Below are 22436 nucleotides of genomic sequence, written 5' to 3' on the forward strand. Positions count from 1 at the left end.
ATGTGTATATTATAGTACATACTCAATGAATATCTTGGTCTAACATGGCAAATTTATATCTCTCTGCCAAACTTCTTCCCTTAGCTCCAGTCCAACAAAACAATCCACTCCTCATAAGACCATATAGGATGACGCTAAATGAAAGACCTCCAGGATATAGAAACAACAGCCATATAATGTGTGATTGTTGTTCTTAATGTACTATGCTATCTCTCATCTCTTTTACTGTCCCTTAGTTATCTCATATTGTTATAGTAGTTTACCTTGTTATCTGATATATTGTATATATGTTTATTTGGTTATTTGAAATAGAATAGGGAAGGGGGGAAACAAGATGAGGGGTGGGGTGGAGGGAGGGAAATGGGGACCAAAACATAAGAAAGGGTGCCAATGTTTGTGAAATAATGCACCTTCTATCTGGCGAATATAATGCAACCCTTCTATTAATTATAATAAAAAATATATAAGGGCCGGGAGTTTGGCCTAGTGGAGTCCTTGTATAGCATGCACAAAGACCTGGGCTTGATTCTTTGGTACCACATACATAGGAAAAAGCCAGAAGTGGTGCTATGGCTCAAGTGGTAGAGTGTTGCCTTGAGAAAACCCATGGATAGTACTCAGGCCCTGAGCTCAAGCCCAGGACTGGCCAAAAAAATAAATAAATAAGTAAATAAAATATATATATATATATATGAGAAAAAAAAGCAATCCACTCCTTAACATACCTTGGATAACTCAACAACAACATATTTGAACCCAAACTGTACAAATACCCCCATTCCACTTCTAAACTGGTCTACTTCCATTCACCCAGCTCTGCATAAGTCACTAGTACCATAAACCTTCTGTCCTAACCCTTCCACAGACACCTAATCTTCTCCTTTTGACCTCTAATATTTACTTTGGAACTTTTCACCCCTCTCCCTGTCCATAACCATCCTTATCATCAGAGCTCAGCTTGGCTCTCACCTCACCACAGCATCTTCCTTATAAGGCCCCACCTGCCTCCATGTCATTGTCCACAAAGCAGATGATGGTCAAGTCATGTGAGTTTGTAGGGGGTGATGGAAAGAGAGAAAAGCAAGGCCTGGTGATTCAAAACCACAAAGCAATTACAGTGTACATAGAAGGAGTAATGTAGACCACCATCAAGGCTGTGGCAATGGGAATCTAAAGAGCAGATGACACCAAAGATCCTGAGGAGACAGAACCTCCAAGTCATCTAAGGAAGCAGATGGTGCAGAAAAGAAGGGAAGCAGGGGCTACTAGGGCGTGGTATCTGGGAATGTGATGGTACTAATCAGATTGTAAATGAAGTCAGGAGAAAGAATGCCTTTGAAGGGTTCAGAGTAATTTCTGGATGTGAGATAGAGTAGAATGGCTTCACACTGTCCCATTTATCAGTTTCTCATGAAAGGATATAATAATAGTCACTTGGACAGGGTGTTGGTGGCTCATGCCTGTAATCATAGCTACTTAGAAGGTTAAGATCTGAAGATCATGATGTTCAAAGGTAGCCTGGGGAGGAAAGTCTGTAAGACACTTATCTCCAATTAACCACCAGAAAACTGCAAGTGCAGCTACAGCTCAAAGTGGTAGGGTCTAGCCTTGAACAAAAGAGCCCAGGTACAGTTTGAAGGCCCTAAATTCAAGCCTCATGAATGAAAAAAAAAAAACCCCACTTGAATGGCTACGTTGCTTGTGACAAGAAGAGGTTTAGGAATTTTTGTGAAGATCATGCTTCAGTTTTCAGGTATCCTGCCTTTTCTTTATATCAGTATTCACCATCTCGTTGCAGCCCAGTTCTGCATCAACTTCATACTGGCATCCCTTGACTAGGAGCTATCCAAATTTGCTAGTTATTTTACTTGAATACCTATGATGATCAGCAGGACTCTAATAGTTAAGACACCTACTTACTCTTCTATCTGCTTGAGGTCCCTTTGTATATCTACATTGGCCAAATGGACAAGGAAATGAATGCCCAACCCCCATATCCAGATTATACAGAGCCTTCTCTAATAGTGCATGGCCCATGGATTAATCCCTCTCTTACCAGTGACAATAGTAATAAATCTTTAAGGAGCACATTACCACTAGCTTGACATTTTTCACAGCCCAACTCATAAAACCGATGTTATTTTAGGAAGAAGACATTTTCTTTCCTGAAAATCATTTCTTATTCTCTAAAATTCCTGTATCTCTTTGTATGAATCTTTTTATGGGGGGGGGTGGATTGAGTGTAGCATTTATCCTGTCCTATTTTGCTCTGGAGTCTTTTCTAGATCACTGGAATTTAAACCCTTTAGGGACAAGTTCTGAGAATAATTCCCCACAGCCTGGAACAGCTCTGAGAATACAGGATGCCATACATAAATGATCAAGGAAGGAAGGAAGAAAGCAGAGTCCAAGTAGACACCTCTGTGAACTTGAAAACCCAATGATACTAGAGGTTTGGAAGAAATGTGGCCAGATAAAAACAAAATGATGTCATAAAAAAATCAGAAGAGCAGAGAGGAACATACACAGAGGGAGTTCTCTCATCTCTTCTGATGATGGCACTGAGTCTGGATGGTTCCATACGAGACGTTGGCAAAATCCTCAAAGGACCAGTGTCTCCTCTCCTACTCTTAATCCTTGGAGATGAGGGTCTTTAACCTGACTTCACATATATACATTGTGGAAAACCAACTGCAAGACAAACACACAAAGACCTAGAGCAAATAGAAATCAGAGTAGGAGAGAGCATAGAATATGTAGAGCTGCAGGAACCAGTACCTAAAGCAGGCCTTCAGGAGACTGAATACACATCTGTTCAGATTCTGCTCCTGACCTACTTAGCTGCCCCCAGGACAGGGGCTGAAGCTGGACTGAAGCAACCTTCCCAGGCTTTCTGTAGGTTCCCCAGTCTGGAAACACTGAAAGAGCATTTTTGGCACAGAAGCAGGCAAATACACATCATTCTCATTCTACCTCTTCAGCCTTTCTCTTCTTCTCCCTAAGATCCAAGACAGCTCCAAAAAAAAAGGGGGGTAGGAACCTGTTTCTGTTTCTAGTGACTTAAAGGAAGCTCCAAATTTGAAGTAATAGGGTTATGGGTAAGACCAGGGAGGAATGGAAATGAATGATGAGTTTGAGACAAATTGCATCTGCCCTGTACTTTATTCGCCTCAGCAGTAACCCCTGACTTATTACAAAAGGAAGAAAAAGACTAGGAGTTTGGCCTACTGGGACAGTGCTTGCCTAGCATGCATGAAGACCTGGGTTCAATTCCTCGGTAACACACACATAGAAAAAGCCAGAAGTGGTACTGTGGCTCAAGTGGTAGAGCTCTATCCTTGAGAAAAAAAAAACAAAACAAAACCAAGGACAGTGCTTATGCCCTGAGCCCAAGCCCAGGACTGACAAACAAACAAAAAATACAAAAGGTAGAAAAAACTGTCTCAAAGTGGTTTTCCCTCAACTAAAAGAGGATGAGTTACTTCGTGGGTGACTGTTTTTAGAGTGCTGGGTTTTAATATTCTCTTCTTTCCCAGGGGAGAGGCTATGAGTTCCTATGGGAGTCTCAGAGTTCACAGCCAACCACTGTGCAAAGCTGTAGGGAGGAGAGGGAGAGGGGGAGGGAGAAAGGGAGGGAAAGGGAGAAAGGCAGGGAGACAGCCAGAGAGAGAGGGACAGCAAGAGGGAGAGGGACAGGGAGCCTCTAAAATCAAACTTTGTGAGGCTGCTGAAAAGCAGTTTCACCACTTACAATGGTAACTCTGGATTTATTCATGCAGGAGAGACCGAATGGTCCTCCTGAGAAAAGGGTGAAAAAAAGTAAAGAGCTGGAGAGATGGAAAACTATGCTTGAGGACCAGACAATGCATAATTGGCTTCCCCTCACCATGACTAATGACCATGATAACTGATTAAAAAGGCAGAAAGGAAAGGCCATGGCTCATGCCTGTAACCCTAGATACTCAGGAGACTGAGATCTGGAGATCATGGTTCAAAGTCACCTTGGCAGGAAAGTCCATGAGTCTCTTATCTCAAATTAACCACCTAAAAACTAGAAGTGGAGCTGTAGTTCAAAGTGGAAGAGTACTAGCTTAAAGAAAAAAACAACCTCGGGGACAGAACACAGGCCCTGAATTTAAACCCCCCCCCAAAAGAAGAAAGGTTTGCTTTGACTCCTGGATTCTGACTGTGATTGCTTTGCAGCATAGCATGTCTTGGCAGGAACACATAGTAGAGGGGAGGGGGATTGTTCACCTTAAGGCAATCAGAAATAGAAAAAAAAAATGAGACAGTAAGGGATGGGAATCTCAATATCCCCTTCAAGAGCCTGCCTCCAATGATCTAACTTCCTCCCACTTGCCTCCACCTGCTAAAGTACCACCATGTTCCCACAGTATCATAGGCTAGAGACTAAACCTTCAACACGCAGATCTTTGGGGACATCTGAGATCCTAACAATTGCAGGCAGGTTTGATGTGGTCATTGCCATGAGTTGGAAATAAAATAGAAACACTGAGCAGGAGGTGGATGCTGTAAGGGGGATAAGGAATACAAAAGTGGGTCTAGGGCAGTGTGTGTTGTCTATGGTAGAGAGCTCACCTAGCATGCACAAAGCCCTGGGTTCAATTCCTCAGTACCACATACACAGAAAAAGGCAGAAGAGGTGCTGTGGCTCAAGTGGTAGAGTGCTAGCCTTAAGAAAGGCCTGCATTCAAGCCCCAGGACTGGCAAAATAAAAACATGGATCTAGCCTATAGTAAAGTTATGGTGATCCTGAATAAAAACAATCAGGAAGTGATTTCAGAAGAATGACTGCCTAAGCACTTCGATCTCCAACTATAAGACAGAGAGGGGCCTTCCCTTTTCCAAACACCACTGAGAGCTTACCTTATGTGGACCCAGGGCACTTTCTGCTTCTGGTTTAGGCCCTGAGCTACACCCTTTCCAAGGAACACACTTGAGTAGCCCAGAAGGTGGGGGGATCCAGGAGGGACCTTGATGAATAGACTCTGAAGAAATATCACCATGAGCAAAGGAGCCAATGAGGAGAGGAAAATGGAACCAAACTCCCTCTCATATACAACCCCTACCACATCAGGAACATGTGGTTAGCTCTGCAGACAAGGGCTAGAGAGCAATGGTCAGAATTTGTCCAACTGTTCCTGCAGTAAAATAATCCCGTCTAGACAGAGTATTTGTCCAGTGTGACCCAAGAAGCTTATGAAAAAGATGCTATGGGGGGAGGGGAAGAGAAACAAAGATCACTCTTAAGTTGTGGACCATGATATTTCTCTACGTGAGTAAATGCAGCCCAATATTCCATCATGTGGCCCCCCTCCCTCCCAGCCCTCACCTCTGTGCTCACGGCGGTGGTGGGAGGGAAGTGGCTCTGTTTGGAGCTGAAAGAGAAGTCTTGGCTTTGGAAGCTGTGCTCATTCATCATTGTTGCTGGCCAACCCGTCTGTTCTCCACAGTTGCTGTCCAGCCACCTACAGACCTGCCATATGGCTAAAAATGGTGCTTTGGGGCATTGTTGAAATGCTGCCTCTACCTGCCCAGCTGGGAAGGAAGGCCAGGGTGAAGTGTACCCTTCTCAGTGGAGTGGGACACTATTCCAAACTGGGGCCAGTGCCAAGAACTCTCCATCTACTTTCCTTACTTTCTTGTCTTCATCTCTTCAGTATTTCTAGAGCTCATCCAGTTTTCCGTCCTTGCCACCACTGCTTTAGCTCAAACCATTCTTTCTCCAAACGCCCTGCTATTTTTACCACTTACTTTGCTCTTCCGATCTAATCTCAAATCATAATTTCCCTAAACAAAAATCTTTGAATTACCCCTCCCCCAGGAGAAAGTGCAAGCTGTTTAGCATAGGTCCTTTCCTATATTAGCTGTTACTTTCTCTGGAGTCTGAATTTTGTATAGCTGGGGCTAGCTTCAAACTCACAATCTTTCTGCCTCTGCGGCTGGACAGCAACTGTGGAGAACAGATGGGTTGGCCAGCAACAATGATGAATGAGCACAGCTTCCAAAGCCAAGACTTCTCTTTCAGCTCCAAACAGAGCCACTTCCCTCCCACCACCGCCATGAGCACAGAGGTGCTTGGTTTATAGGCTGTACTACCAACCATGGCTGACCCTAGATACCTGTTAGTTCTTCTCATCCACTGTAGCTTAACTACATGATCTCGTGTCCTGCTTTATCCTTTGGTCTGTCTCCATCCTTCCATTCTTCCATTCTTCCCTCTTCCCTGATGCATTACCCCTTGCCCTTAGAAGACTGGTTTATACAACCTCTACTCACATCTTCCCTTAAAACTCCATACCGATCTGTAGCCAGAGGATTTCCCACACAGAGGCAATTATCTGAGTATCTGTCCCCTTCCACACTGCAACCTTTTTGCAAGTTTATTGCCTTAAATTATCCTCACAGTTCAATCTGTGTCAAGTGAAGGAATAAAATATACATTCTCAAACACTGGCAGTAAATTGACTACCTCTCTGAGTGAATTCACACTCTGGAATGGCATCCAGAGACTGCTTTTCCCCAGATTGTTAGCACAATTTGACAAGAGGATCTGTCTCTACCTGGATAACTCAGCAACATTCCTGCCACCTCCTTCAAGCACAGATGGTAGGTACAGTAGTTAATTAATTCAGAAAATAGCATAAATTATCATTGGTTTAGAATATTTTTTAAAAGAATCTGTTTGCTACCCTGAAGTACTTTTGTTGTGCCATGCAGATAGGAGGTATACCAGAAGCACGGAGGGCAGGGACATAAGGCCACGATCCAGAGATTACCCTCCCATTTACCATCCCATTTGGAGTAACAGCTCAAGTCAACTTACAAGACTTCCCTTTGAATCCTCTGTAAATAGCCCTGGGACAAAGTATCCGAGCAAACCTCAAAGCTACCTTGTCTGTTTCTCAGGAATGAAGAATATTGGTTGCCCTTCCTCTCTCTGGCGGTCCAGAAAGGCAAAAACTGCTCCTTAGGAGGGAGATTTACAACTGTGTAGACAGCATAGGGAGGGACAGTGACCCAGTGGAGGTGACATCCCCTCCTCTTCCTGAACCCAGGGGAAAGCAGGGAAAGCCTGTGAAGCCTGCACTGAAAGTTCTTGGAGAAGTAGAGGCAGCCCACCTCCTCTTCTGGGAAAGCTAAGATAATAGCTCTAAGAAAACAAAGACCTTGAGGACTCCAACAGATCTGTACAGAAGATATATTGTCCCTTCCTTTGGTATGAGGAGCATGGTAACACCCAGCCAGATGCCAGAGCAGTTGAGACTCACCAAAGAGGGACCCCATGAGCCTACAGTGGAGCTACCAATTTCCTAGCTCCACTTCTCTCTATCTTACACTGAGAAGTCTGTGCTGTCTTCCTTCTCCTCCTCCTTTTCTTCTTCCTCATCTTCTTCTTCCTATCCCTCTTTCTCTTCCTCACTTGGAAAACAAGTAGATCAGGCCTCTTCTCTCATAGGCAGCCCTCTCAGTTGGAAGTTTGGATTGAAGGTTGAAGCAACCAAAATAGTGAAGGGGCTTTTCCTGTTTCCCCCTGGTTAATGTGTATCAGTGGTTCTCTTGTTCTGGGATCTCTTTATGTATCTGGCCAGGAAACTCATACTTGTAAGTTCATCTTATAGCCTCTAAGGAACTGAGACATGTTAGCAAGCACAGCAAAGCAAAGCCAAGTACTTTTCTCACTAATATGCATAATTAAGGTCATTAAGTTTGAATGTGAGAACATTCAAAGGGAGTATATTTAAATAATGAGATAACTGCTTTGTAGGAAGCTTGATTAAAGGTGGAAAGTAGCAGTTGAGCGAAACTGCAATGGGTTATATCCTCTTCAGTGCAGAACGGGAGCACCCTTCTTGGGTGCTCTTGACCAGTGCGCAGCTCTACATGCTTTCTACCCCTCACTCACTGAAGGCTTCCATCACTACTGGCCTAGAAGGCAAGAAGGAGAGGACACATTGAGAGAAAGATGTGCAGAAATTTTCTTTGAGGCATAATTAGTTATTTCAAAGACTGCTCGTATGAATAAGTCAGTAAGGCCTGAATTTCATGATGAAAAGGGAAGGTTCTAGAGGCTGGAGGCCAGATACCTTCTTAGACTTCATGGGGATGTGTGTACTAATTTTGAAAGAAGGGCACGGGTCAGACAGCTTTGAGATGGTGCTTACCAGGCAGCACCCACGCAGAAATCGTCACCAGCAATTCATAATTCTAGAAGTGGTTTATTTAGTGCTTACTATATACCAGGCAGAGGCCTGGTATATCTAAGCCTCACCAAGTACATTGTCATTGTCTCCATTTTATAGATGAAGAAGCTGTGGTTCAGAAGGCAATGCCAGGCTTTAGAAAGTTTCCAAAGCTATAAAGATAATGTGCAGCCACAAGGGTGCCAGGAGAACAGGAGATCATCACTACTGCTCAGACCTCTCAGATGGTTCACACCATCTCACCCTCCTCCACAACACCCCACCATCAGACCCTTCAGGACAAAGAAGCTGCACAGAAAGCAAGCCCAGAGAGCCAACAAGCGGATGGCACACTAGGCAGGCCCCAGTGTACAAAGTCAGAAAGCCTCTGCGGTTGGATGGGTAAATTCCAGCTCTTCTTCCTCCTATGTGATTTCAGACAAGTGACTTCTGGCTCTACTCTGTCCCCATTTTCCTGTCTGTGAGATGGGAATGGCTATTAATTCCACTTTATTGTGCTGTGAAGATGGAGTCAGAACAAGATAAGGGTATCTGGCCCATGCTAAGCCTTTGTCATACTATTCAACAATACTGGATAAAATCAAGACGTCTAGGTACCACTGAGCTATTATGTAGCGTGCCATGGGCTCTTGGTGTGCAGTCTCCCTCCTCATGTCATCATAGTCCTCATGAGCTGTGGAGATACCTGCCAAGTTGCCATGCTGGTGCTACACAGCGAGTCACTCCGAACTCAGTTCCTAACATGCAGGCCTGACTCAGGAGCTGAGACAATTATCAGTGGTAACTCTTCTCCCCATCCACAGCACGAGTGTGTTCTATATGAATGCCACGTGAAGAGAGGGTGAGGTGGAACATGCCCGCCCAGTCCTTGTTCCTAGTGGGGCTTTTAAACAGGGCACCTGTGGGATGCTGCTCCATACTTCTGAAGACTCGGGTCTGGGCTCTGATTCTTGCACTTAGAATCTGCATCATGAGAGATGCCTTCCTCTACTGTGTGATGAGGATGACAGTGCACGAAGTATAAAAAATACTCCACCAACTCAAAGATCAGTGTAGGGAACTAGAACCCATCTAGTCTCTCACATGATCCCTCTCTTCCTTCACATCAGCTCTCACTTGCCCTCTTCTTCCTTCTCCTTCTTTTCCTCTTCCTCCATCTTTCTTCCTCTCTTTCTTCCTCCCCCTTCTCCTTCCTCCTTTCTTTTTCCTTCCATTTTTTCTTCTTCTCTCTCACTTGCTGTCACAGTTGCTCTTGGCTGGTTTCTGGATCTCTGGGGAGCACCTGGTTGGAAGGAAATGAGGTAGCCCTGCAGAGTCCAGACTGACCTCTCTCAAAGATAGAAGACATCGTTCTCTTTGTACAGCTGTCATAAATAATGATGCCTACAACATGACCTTGAGTGAGTCCTCTCCTGCCCCAACCTTGCACTCAGCGTCTAGGCCTGAGGATAAGACAGAGGTCGGGACTCTGGGCCCCAGCTGGGAAAAGCCTGTTGGTGATTTCATATAGGATGAGCAGCAGCTGGGGGCCGGGAGTTTGGCCTAGTGGTTAAAGTGCTTGCCTAGCATGCACGAAGACCCAGGTTCGATTCCTTGGTACCACATATAGAAAAAAGCCGGAAGTGGTGCTGAGGCTCAAGTGGTAGAGCTCGAGCCTTGAGAAAGTCCAAGGACAGTGCTCAAGCCCTGAGCTCAAGCCCAGGACTGGCAAAAAAAAAAAAAAAAAAAAGAAAGGATGAGCAGCAGCCATGCCTGCTTTCCAGGGTGCCACAGCACACAGGGTATCAGAGGTGGGGGTAGCAGGATACCAAAGGTCACATATCACTGTTGATTGCATCTTAGCTCTTCCGACTGGCTGACATCCTGTAACTCTCCAAGCACTTGCTGAAAGTAGTATGCATTATCATTCCATGCAATGACAGTGTTAGCTCCACCTTTCAGGAGTGTTCTAGAACAACCGAGTGATTGTTTTCATATCTATTTTTGTGCCATTTTCATTACATGCAAAGAAACAACCACTAATTTTTAATTAAAATTTAATTTTTAAAAATTAAAATAAAAGCTGGGCATGGTGGCTCATGCCTGTAATCCTAGCTACTCAGGAGGCTGAGATCTGAGGATTAAGGTTCAAAGCCAGCCTAAGCACAAAAGACCCTGAGACGCTTATCTCCAATTAATCTCTAGAAAATGGGAAGTGAGGCTTGGCTTGAGGGTAGGGCAGTAGCCTTGAGCTGAAGAGCTCAGGGACAGCACCCAGGCCCAGGGGTATAGGGCAATCGCCTTGAGATGAAAAGTTCAGGGACAGCATCCAGGCCAAGTTAAAGCCCCATGACCCCCCAAAAAATTAAAACAAAAAATACATACCAGGTGCCAGTGGCTCACAATTATATTCCTAGCTACTTAGGGGGCTGAAAGCAGGAGAAACACAATCCCAGACCAACCCAGTAGAAAAATCTGTGAGATTCCTTCTTATCCCATGCTTGAGTGCACTGGCACACACCTGCCATCCCAAGATACACGAGAAGCTGAATTTGGGCAGAAAATCTCTAAGACTCCATCTCCACAAAAGGGAAGCTGGATGATGTGGTGCAAACCTTAAGGCCAGCAACAAAGAGGAGTCTACAGTAAGTGGATTGAGGCTCCCATGCATGTCTAGATGAGAAAGGTGATCACCTAAAACTAGCCAGTGAAAAACAAGACTGGAGGCCTGGCTCAGTGGTATTGAGTCACGCTAGCAAGTGTGAGGCACTATATTTAAATCCCAGGACAGCTGAAATAAAACCAGTTTATTCAGGTATTCCATCTAAAATAAGTTAGAGATTTATGAGCTATGAATAATTCAGTGCTTTCTCTCACACTCATTCTCTCTATGATGGATTTAGGAAGCTCTCACACCCATCCTGCAGGCTTTTGAAACTAGTGGGAGAGGAAGAGTGATTCCAAAGCGTATGGCCCTCCTATGTGATGTCGCATGAAGACATGATAAAATGAGCCTTTGTGCCTACAAACAGATGCCAGGCTGATCAAATTCCTAGATGGCTTAAGGCTAGGGAGGTAATAAACAGACCCTGAGACCAGACACCGTAAGCACAAGCAACAAAGGACATTGAGACCTCGAAACTGTAACATCTGCACATCAACCATGGAGAAACCTCGTGGAGAAAGCAGAAAGACAATCCACCCACAGAAGAGAGAACTTGCAGGTCGTGCCTCACGAACGTGAATTATGAAGTATAACATGGTTATAACTATATCCAGGCATATGGAAGCAAAAAGGCAGAAATGTATTAGATGAGAAACTCAGGGAACCACTTAGCTAAGGGTAGGCATGGGAACGAATGGGCACTTCCCTGCGTTATGCCATTAGGAAACAAAAGCCCTCCTTAAGTGCCAACAACTGATCCAGTAGGGAAGAGCTTTGCTCTTACTGGAAATCAAAGAATTAGGTCCAAAACTCAATTACCATAGCAAAGGGTAGAAGAAATGTGTCGTCTCTGTGTATAGAATATGGTGGAGAAGAAGTCTTGTCTAGTAACTGCTAGGGGTTGAGATGCTGAGATGGGGGGAAGGGAAAATATAACAATACACAGTCTGCCAACCCAATTCATGATAAAGACTTGAATAAAGAAAGTGGACTGGATTCATTTTCAACACATTTACAACTTGGGGGCTTGAGGGACACGGAAAGTAGGAGAAAAATGAGAGATGGGGTAACAAGAAATGTACTCATTCTTATGTATGCAACTTATATGTACATCACCTTGACAACAAAATTAATTTTTTTTAAAAAGGTGTAAGATTAATCCCAATTTTAGAAATGACTAAAGAATTTTACAAGTATATTTTATGATCCATTAATTATATTATTAGTATTGTGGCTTGATAAAGCCATCTCTTGTTTTTTTTAATTTTTTAAAAAAGAAAAGGGACTGAAATAATGAAAAAAAAGAAATCAAAGCAAATGAAAGAGACGTTCTTCATCCAGCAACATATCTGCTCAGAGCTAGAGAGTTAAGCAAGGTGATGGGGGGTATTTTCCCTACATTGGAGCAAATTGCAAAACTTCATGTCACTGTGGGAGACAAATAAAAAGGAACACCAGTATTTTGGTGGAGTAAATGTCCCATCACATCAAAGGAAGGCTACAATGCAACACACACACTGTGTGTCATGGATAGCCAGGAATGGAGCAGCTATACAGCGAGGTTGAAAACCAGAAAGCTTTGGTCACTTCAATTCAACAGGGAATATCATCAATACTCCTTAAACCATCACTGTTGACAAGTGACAGAAAAATAACCACTGTTTTACTCCTGCTCTTACACCTATTCCCTTTCTATATGCCCATATTTGGCATAGTCAAAGAAAATAAAGAGTCTTGTTTGCATAAATGTCATTTCATTGAACTTGAGTTCAAAAAATCAACTATAAGGGGCCTGTAGCGTGGCCTAGTGGTAGAGTGCTTGCCTAGCATGCACAAAGCCCTGGGTTCAATTCCTCGGTACCACATACACAGAAAAAGCCAGAAGTGATGCTGTGGCTCAGGTAGTAGAGCGCTAGCCTTGAGAAAGCCCAAGGACCTGAGTTCAAGCCATAGGACTGGCAAAAAAAAAAATCAACTATAAAAGCAGACAATGATAGAAATATGCTTCACAGGAAAACCTAGAAAACAAAGTTTCAATAACATCTTGCCTTGAAGCTCAACGTGCGAGAGTATTGAAGATCTAGTTAATTATCACAGAAAAGGAATGTCTGATTGCCCATCTGTCTTCACACTGTTTCTAAGTGGTTGGCGCAGAGCAAGGGTTTGATCAATATTTGTGGTAGGGAGGGAGAGAGAAGCAAAGAGGGAGGGCTTAAATCACACACTCAATCATGTGTTCGGAAAGGCCTTTCCTCAAACATCCTGTCTCCCTTCCACTTCTTAAGCTGCTGAGTTTCGGCCAAGGCTTTCTGTGCCTGCATGTGATCATGCCTCAGTATAATTAAACATCTGAACTTCCCAGGAGGATAGAATCAAATAGACAGTCAGAGAAGAACCTGTTGGCTTCTGCTTGCTCCCCACCTTCTGCTGGAACCCCACAGGTACCCCCATAGTCCCCAGCACCCATCCTTTGTGTTTTCTCTGCAGGTCTGCACTCAGGCTGCTGTCCTCTGCACATCTGCACACTGGGCCTGGTTTGTAAGCTTCCCTCATGGTCTATTAGTTTTCTCCAATGGCTGCATTTGACTTCCAAACCTGAGAACCCCCTAAGCAGGGGCCTTGCTCCTCTGTTGTGCACTTGTTCAAGCCAGTCCACCTCCTCTCCCCATCCCTTTTCTTCAGAAAAAAATGAAGAACCATCTTTCTGGCCTGGTGCACAGGTACCTGCAGCTCTGTAGAACTCACTGGTTATTTTTTCCACATACTTGATTTTTTTCCCCGCAAGTATCCTGTTCTTTCATTTTCTTCTTCCTACCAAGACCTCTTTTCCTTGCCAAGTTTTCTTGAGGTAATGGTGGTCTTTTTTTTTTTTTTATCACCACATAGCTATGATCCAGAGCCAGACCTCTATCTGATGAGAGCTAAAATTATTCTCTCACACACATGCACACAGGACCACAATAGGGATAAGTGAAAATGGAATAGTTTGTGAATCTGCAAAGGAACCGCCAGGTGAGGATTTATGGAGTTGGCCCTGACAGTGCTTATTTTGCAATATCCTCCCTGGAAGATTTTCTTCCTGATACTTAGTTCTTCACAAACCTTAGTAAGTTCTTATAAAAAGCACTGCACTATCCCTATTTTTTGCTATTATCTTTGTACACAATACCTTCTTATCTTTCAACCCTTACCTAACACTCCCCAAAGCCCTGGTGAAAGCTGTTAAATGTGTCAGTCAAATTAGCAAACAAGCAACACAGACCAAAAGTGGTTAAAGAATGACATGAGCATCAGTTACCAGGCCATCTGTGGCTCTAGGCTTCAGAAAAGATAAAGAGCCCTTGTCTCTATTGACACCACTGAATTCCTACTTTCTTACTTTCCAATGAGGAAACAGGCTCAGGTATTAAGTCTTTATTCACCTCTCTACTGCATAACAGAGCCAGGATTCATAGTCATGTTGATTTGTTTACATGGCATGAATTCTCTGTGTTCTACAGCTTCAGAAATGGAAATGTCATGGCCTGTCTTCAGCTGTCTATACAGCTTGACTGGCTTCACTGGCAGCGGGGAATGGCACTCATTAATTACTTGTTGTCTCCTCAAAGGGGGACGATCTGGAAGAAAGGAGACCCACAATAAATGTCTGGCAAAAAAAAAAAGCAGCTAAAGAGGGATGATGTATGTTTAATCAAGCTCCTGAGCTGAAAATGGAAAAGCTGTCCTTAGGCCCTCTTTACCCACCTTCATTCCTCCCCCCAGTCACGGAGCAATCTCACATCTGAACTAGATGTTTTCATGTATGGCATAACACGTGCTCCATGGCCACAAGTGCCAGCTTCTATTATGGTGACCAGCAAATGCAAGAACAGCACTGGGCTGGGAGAGATGAGCCAAGTTCTACTTCCCACCAACAGTGTGGCCTCTGGCAAGTCATACCTCAGTTTCCTTACCTATAAAATGTGTATAGTCCCTGTCTACCTCCTAGAATGCTGAGGGGAAAGAATAACAAATGATTGCATTAGAGCAACATCTCTAGTTCCATAGAAATAGTTGTTTTGTTGTTGTTGTTGTTGTTGTTGTTGTTGTTGTTGGCAGTCATGGGGCTTGAACTCTGGGTCTGGGTGCTGTTCCTGAGCTCTTCAGCTCAAGGCTAGCACTCTACTCCTTGAGCCATATCACCACTTCTGATTTCCTGCTGGTTAATTGGAGATAAGAGTCTCATGGACTTTAGCGCCCAGGATGGCTTTGAACCATGATCCTCAGATCTCAGCCTCCTGAGTAGCTAGAATTACAAGGTGAGCCACCAGCACCTGGCTCAGAAAGAGTATTTTTGAAAAAGAGAAGAAAAAGAAGTTTGTAAATAATGTGGGGGGTCTCTAAGGTCAGAAACAATACCCTCTCGTTATCAGAACTACCTAACTTTATAGCTCAAGGGAAATTTGTGAAATTTGTCTGCTCAGTGCAGTCATCCATGCAGAAAAAAGAATGATATCTTCTCACATTTCATGTGCAAACTATTTTTCACTATAATTACAATTCATAAATTAGAAATATCTCCTGGGAATTCTACCTGCTTTCTCTCCACTGACCCCTTCTGTCCCTGATTCTTTCGTCTCTTTGCCCCCCAACACACATATGTCAGAGAACATTTTCTCCAAACAGTCAGCAGAAGAAAGATACTACAACACAGAGAGGAAATGCGTATTAAAACCCCGTTCCACCAACATAGCTGCTGTGTCCCAGGAGAAGGTATTTTGTGCTTTGAATAGGTTTCTTTAGCTATAAATCAAGTCTATTTGCAGAGGCTTGAGGTAGTGAAAAGTCTCCAACATAATGCTGAAACATCATCTATGCTCAGTGCAGGACTGTTTCTAGTCCCTTCTCTCCGTAAAGTAGGGGTGTAGGGGCGAGCTTTCTTATTGCTCTTGGCCCCATGTAGATCTTTTCCAGTGTTAATCCTGCCAATCCAGCCTGGTCAGTGAAGATTAGAAAGCCTCCTCAACCACATGAAAATAGCTTCTCATCTATGAACTTCTCCAACTTGCTCTATGTTGTCAGGTTATATTCTGTTTTGTTTTGCTTTGTTTTATGGAAGTTCCTAGCTAGGAAACACACATCCACCGTGCACATTAAACACTGTAATACACCTAAGTTTTCAAGTTCAAATTCTTTTAAAGTAGATCACACCTGAAAGTACTAACACATGACTGAGGAATCTCACAGCTAATTGAGTCTTGTCAGTGGGCTATAGGAAAGAGCACATACTGTAGCAGGGTGTTGCTACAGTTGCTTAGTCATTTGCAAACTCTTCACCAGGTACTTCCCATCATTTTTGTCTTCATGACTACATAAATGTCTCCAATTTCAATGGAAGTAATGAACACATGCCAAACTGATTCCAAAGGCCACAATCTTTCCCATACTCCAGCAGCATGTGTCCAAGCACAAAGGAAAAGAGGAATGGGTGGGTCAGGGTCTATGGTCCCTGTCCACTGACAGCTTCAAGTTTCACTGGAGCTGGGTAAAATATATAATTTGCAAAAAAGTTAACTATGCTGTAGTAAGAAATCCAGAGAGAGAGAGAGAGAGGGAGAGAGAGAGAGAGAGAGAGAGAGAGAGAGAGAGAGAGAGAGAGAGAGAGAGAGAGAGATCTAAAGTGCAAGTAAATAAACCCCAAACTAGGCCGATCAGCCCAAAGAACACAACAAAACAGATCTGGGAACCAAGTGGAGTAATCAGGATTTGATTTTTCTGGAATAGAAGAGAAAAGGAGGTGAAAAAGTGAACAGGGTGGGCCGGGAGTTTGGCCTAGTGGTTAAAGTGCTTGCCTAGCATGCACGAAGACCCGGGTTCAATTCCTTGGTACCACATATATAGAAAAAGCCGGAAGTGGTGCTGAGGCTCAAGTGGTAGAGCTCTAGCCTTGAGAAAGTCCAAGGACAGTGCTCAGGCCCTGAACTCAAGCCCAGGACTGGCAAAAAAAAAAAAAAAAAAAAAAAAAGGAACAGGATCCGAGATTGTGCTACAGATGGGGATGCCCAACTGAAATGCATAGTGGCAGGCAGGACAAAAATCAGACTTGAGAGGAAAAAGAAAAAAAGAAAAGCAAGCTGATTTTCTGACTCTAAGAATAAATGAGAAATGAGTGGTTATTTCTCCCAGAAAGTTCTGAACACTGCCCCACTTCCTAAAATAAATATAACCAAAAGTGAAATTAAATAGCATTCCTAAGAAGGGAGCAGCAATTATTATTTTGTGATTTTTTTTCTAAGAACAGGAAAGAAACAATTAACTGAAAAGAGCAAGAAGTAATGCCTGCTATGAACAACACTAAGAATCATGACCTCTGAGTGTAAGAAACACTTTCAAATGGCTACCACACAACATTCTCCTATTTCATTTTCACTTCTACTGAGGAAGGCTGATTGTCAGGATATCTTCTTCAATCCAGTCCACAAAATGGAAACCATGCAACCCAAAGCTTGGAGATCTGTAGCAAGTCAAAAATCCCTCAGATTTCAGGTATAAAGAGCCAAGCAGTGATCTGCCCATCCTAGCTGACCTCCAAGTAGTTCATGCCTGTAGTCCTAGGGACTCAGGAGGCTGAGATCTGGAGACTGAGAATCAAAGCTAACCCAGGGAGGAACGTCCATGAGACTTCTATCTTCCATTAACAATGAAATAAAGGGAGAAAGAAAGAGAGAGAGAAAAGAAAGAAGGAAGGAAGGAAGAAAGGAAGGAAGGAAGAAAGAAAGGAGGAAGGAAGGAAGGAAAGAAGGAAGGAAGAAAGGAGGAAGGAAGGAAGGAAGGAAGGAAGGAAGGAAGGAAGGAAGGAAGGAAGGAAGGAAGGAAGGAAGGAAGAGGAGTTGTGGCTCAAGAGCTATAGTACTTGTCTCAGGTACAATACCCAAAGTTCAAGCCCCAGTACCAGCAAATCAAAAAAAGTTATGTCTAAAGGTAGGTAGGGAATGACAGAGCAAAACAATTGCTACTATCTTTAGAGGGCAGATAAATAAGAAGGCGGAGAGCTGAGGAGACAAGCTGCCGTCCCCTGATATCTGTTCTTTGTACATCACTGCATTTCTGCCTGGGCACCATGACCACACAGAATAAAGACTAAATGGCTCAGCTTCTCTTCCATCTAGGGAAGACCAGGTTATCCGATTCTAGCCAACAGGTTGTTTTAAAAAATGATATAGACAACTTCCTAATTTTATTCTCAGAAGGAAAGCATGTGGACAGCCTTTCCCTTTCTTCTGCTTTCTGGGGAAAGAACATATGGCTGATGATGGAACAGCAGACGGGATCCCAAAATGGAAGTCGTGTGTGAACACAGCAGAGAAGCCTGGGTCTCTGGTGTCTGCAAGGCTGACAGATGAAACCTCAACTCTTACAAAACATGCTTTGTGTCTCTATGCAACAGAATAACCTATATGCTGTAGTAAAGAAGCTTTTTGTTGGGTGCTAATGGCTCATACCTGTAATCCTAGCTACTGAAGAGGCTGAGATTTGAAGATTGTGGTTTGATGCCAGCCTAGGCAGGGAAGTGCATTAGATTCTTATTTCCAATTAACTACTCAAAAATAAAAGCCAGGGGTGGAGCTGTGGCTTAAATTGGAGAACACTACCTTTGAGTAAAAATGCTCAGGGACGGTGTCCAGGCCCTGAGTTAAAGCTCCAGGAATTGCATCAGAGAAGAAGGAGGAAGAGGAGAGAGAGGAGGAGGGGGAGGGGGGGAGGAGGAGGAGGAGGAGGAGGAGGAGGAGGAGGAGCTGAAGGAGGAAGAGGAGGAGGAGGAAGAGGCAGCTTTCTTTATAACACTGAAGATACCCTTCAAAATTTTAGGGGCTTCTCAATTATTCAGAATCAACACATAGCTAAAACTTTAAAGGAATACTGAGTAGAAGTGTAATGTGTTTCAAATGTCCTAAGAGAATTTTACCCCTCTCCTTCCTCCTAGGAAGGTGTGACTCCCATCACACACACACACACACACACACACACACACACACACACACACACACACACACGCACACGCACACACGCATGCACGCACACACACTCTCTCTCTCTCTCTCTCTCTCACACACACACACACACGTACATTCCAATGGATTTATTAGGTAAGATCATGCAGAAAACAACATGTCTCACTACATGGATCATCTATGCTCAACCCTTAGCACACAATAAGCATTACATGAGAAACTTGTGAAAATTGGGCATCTGGGATTGCAGGGCTAGAGCTTCCAATCTGAGGAGGAGCTGGGAATTTTATATTTTTAAAACAGAAATCTCAGATGATTCCGGAGCAGGGGACTGCAAATGGGTGAGGTGGGAGGGTCCCAAGTCCAGTGATACAGGTCACTAGAGCCCTACCCCCCAGAAGTGAAGGTGATTTAAGCAAGTCATGAGGAGTGGGCCCTGGGAGGAGACTGACTGAAGCACTGCTCAGGAAACTACCTGGCCCCACAGGAGAATGCAGCGAGGCTCCTCAGGATTCAACAGGTACTCGGGCCAGGCCCTGGGCATTAGCGTTGTCACCGTTTTAAGGAGTGAAGGTGGAACAGTCTGAGGAGGAATAAGTGAATTCCCAGAGACACGTATTGCATATTAATGAGGCAAGAGTCTTCCCGGGAGGCCTGGGGGTGGAGTGTCTGGACCCCTGATGTTAGGAGAAAAGAGGAACGAAGGCAGCTTGCTCAAAATGACAGTGTGACAGCAATGACATTATGAGGAGAGAAGCAGAAAAGTACAAACCCATATTTAGAAAATGGCAAGTGTCTCTTCACCATCAAATCCTCCTGGAGAGACACCCAAGACAGGGCCCTGTCCCTAGCTTTATATTGAGATGAAGTCAAATCTGCCAACCTTAGAGGTTGGGGAGAGGTCCTTCTCACCAGCCGGTGGACGGGGCCAGCAGCACCCGTCTCCATCCTTCCCCCCAGTTTTCCACCACATAGACCATTGACTCCTTGACTTTACCACCTCTGAGGATGGCACTCCCCAAAGCCTGAGTCCAGCCAAACCCTCCTGCATCCTGTCTGTGGAGGCACTCATCAACCACCTGTTGACCGGGGCGTGTTCACTGCCAGACAGTCACTGGAGGGTACCGTGTGGCTTCTACTTTCCTCAACACAAAGGAAAGACTGGTGTGTAAAAATGTGCCTCTATTCACCGCCCACCCCGTCCCCGGTATAGAGAACCACTATAAATTCACCACAAGGAAGGCAGAGACACAGAAGAGGAGGCCAGCTGACTCCTGAACAAGCCAAGACCCAAGACTGGAATGTAGATATAAAACCAGGCCATTGGAGACACTTTCCATTCAGTTTTTACTTCTTCCTAATGCAATTTTAAAATCTTAACTAAGAAAGGTAAACCAGCTTGCAAATCTTTAGTTTTCCTGCTTCCTGGTATCATGTGAGAGATAAATCAAATTGTTATAAGATATTCAAAGCAGAGACTAGCCAGAGAAAGCTTTGATCATCTACATTATGCTAACTCACTTCAACAGAATAGCCACAAAAATACTATTATTATACGATTATAATATCATACCATTATAATATCATACTATTATCACTATCATCCTGGTATGGAAAGATACACATGAGGAAGAATATAATGGATACTTCACAAACCTCCAAGATCTTTTCCCTCTTCATGAGGTGAAGTGAACTGGAAAGGTGGCAACATGGAGCCCTTGAAGTAAATGCAGACTGTGGCTAATAGTCCCATGCTAGGTATCTGAATGTGAGTGTCAATCAGATCCCAGGAACTGTACAGAAAGAAGGTAAGTATATGCGCATGTGCACACACTGGCAAAAAGCAAGAGAAAGATTCCATCAATCTAATTAGACATCAGGATTGCCCCGAACAAAGGTGGCTGGGAGTGTGAGTTTACGAGGATAATTACCACTCATTACACAAACTGCAGTAACTTTCTTGTTAGCACAAGAATTTGTCAGACGTGTGTCACACGGAAAGTGGAACAGCTGTAACTGTAAGTGATAGGTTGTTGAAAAATAGCTGATTTGCTAAGCACCAAGTCCCTTAGTCTGTAACATGATCTTGCTTCTTAAATTAAAATGACAACAACAGCAAGCAAGCATACCAGGAGAATTTTCAGTGTCAGGACTAAGCACGGAGGGTGGATGGAATCTGCATTGTAGTTGACATCAACATACTCTAACATCTGTACTGTTAGCCCGTCACCATCAAAGGGGCGTGACCCGAGCCTAAGCCCTCTCTTTCCTGCTTCCCAGTCCCACATTCTTGAGAAAGTGAACTAACTTCCCCAAGCCTCTGCTTACTAAGAAAATAGAGATAATATTCTCTAACATCAGCAGTCCTTGCAAGTGGCAGACATGTGCAATGTATTTAACACAATATCTGGCAGATAATAAGCGTGAAGGAAACAAGTGTTGAAGGCTTGTTCAACTAGGCATCATACGTGATTGCATGATACAGAAGGACTGTGCATTAGACTTCCTTTTTCAGTATAAAGAAATGGAAATAGCACTTCACTCTGAAAAGAAGGGGAAAGAAAAGTAGTAATAACTGAGGTTTCCCCTGGATACCTAGGAAATTGTGCTCTCCATGGAAGAGCAGTTTGGAGAACGGAGGAAAAATAATGCTTATCATTATTATATGCCACCAGAGTTGTTTTCTTGTTCTCAGTAAGAAATTACAAAGAAATCTAGCAACTGAAAGCCCTTGGGGAGCCAATGGAATGGGACCCATTTTCTAACTGACCACTCTTAGTAGATTCTCTATAATGGATGCAATGAGATATTCAACTCACAAAGCATCTCATCTCCCTCCCTGCATCCTCCCGAACATTTTGTTCTGAGCGTGGTATATCTGTTGAGTACTGAGTACTCCAAAGCTTTGCAAAATGCTGCAAACAGGCTGAGAGCATGCCTGCTAATGTGTGAGACCTGAAGTTCCATCCTCAGTGCCATAAAACACAAACAAAAAGCTGCAAGCCTTGACCAGAAACAGGTGTCTTTAAGGCAGCAACCCTTCTAGAAGAGCAAAGGTCTTAAATTCTTGCATCTCAAGTTCTAATTAAACAGAAGCAATTAGCCACCCACAGATCCTTAACACTGCATCCCGTGGCCAGGCAATCATCTCTATTAAAACCCAGTTTAAAAGAAGGAGCAAACCTAAAAGCCCCCATAGACACAGCGTTCCTACAAAATCAATTACGCATTTGGATACTTTCTGTAAAGACTCAGGCAAACTGCCTGCAGAGGAAAGCTTTTACCCAAAGACTGCATCAGACATGATGAGGTTGTTGTTAAGAAAGGAAGAGGGAGGCAGCCAATGCGACCATCTGGAGAAACAAACTCCACTCATAGAGTAGGATGTGGACATGGTACGTCCAGCTGAAGTTTCTGGTTTTGCCTGGTTGGTAGGATAATTAATTCATAAACCCTGCCATGAAGTACCTTAAGCCAAATCAGTTTCAGTCTATAGTAACTGGAATTCTGAGTGTCGTCCTGCACAACCAGACCACTGTCCACACCATAGCATCTCCAGAACACCCTCTCCCTGGC

The 22436-nt window shown here is 43.8% G+C and overlaps 2 protein-coding genes across 2 annotated transcripts in view; both read right to left on the reverse strand.

Moving 5' to 3' along the window:
- LOC150038963 (voltage-gated delayed rectifier potassium channel KCNH1-like) overlaps window positions 1-13422 on the reverse strand; it is a 159703-nt gene extending 146281 nt beyond the window's left edge. The window contains exon 1 of the mRNA XM_090328108.1: window positions 13291-13422. Within this exon, the coding sequence (XP_090184234.1) occupies window positions 13291-13422 (132 nt within the window). The remainder of the gene's footprint in view (window positions 1-13290) is intronic.
- Window positions 13423-14295: 873 nt separating this feature from the next.
- The window catches only part of LOC150038964 (voltage-gated delayed rectifier potassium channel KCNH1-like), a 141188-nt gene continuing 133047 nt past the window's right edge, over window positions 14296-22436 (reverse strand). Inside the window, exons 8-11 of the mRNA XM_090328109.1 lie at window positions 20990-21075; window positions 19336-19443; window positions 15443-15551; window positions 14296-14486 (exon numbers count right to left, since the gene is read on the reverse strand). Of these exons, the coding sequence (XP_090184235.1) occupies window positions 14296-14486; window positions 15443-15551; window positions 19336-19443; window positions 20990-21075 (494 nt within the window). The remainder of the gene's footprint in view (window positions 14487-15442; window positions 15552-19335; window positions 19444-20989; window positions 21076-22436) is intronic.

The sequence above is a fragment of the Megascapheus bottae genome, unplaced genomic scaffold (assembly GCF_031878675.1).
Source record: "Megascapheus bottae isolate mThoBot1 unplaced genomic scaffold, mThoBot2.hap1 H_1, whole genome shotgun sequence".
Classification (NCBI taxonomy): domain Eukaryota; kingdom Metazoa; phylum Chordata; class Mammalia; order Rodentia; family Geomyidae; genus Megascapheus; species Megascapheus bottae.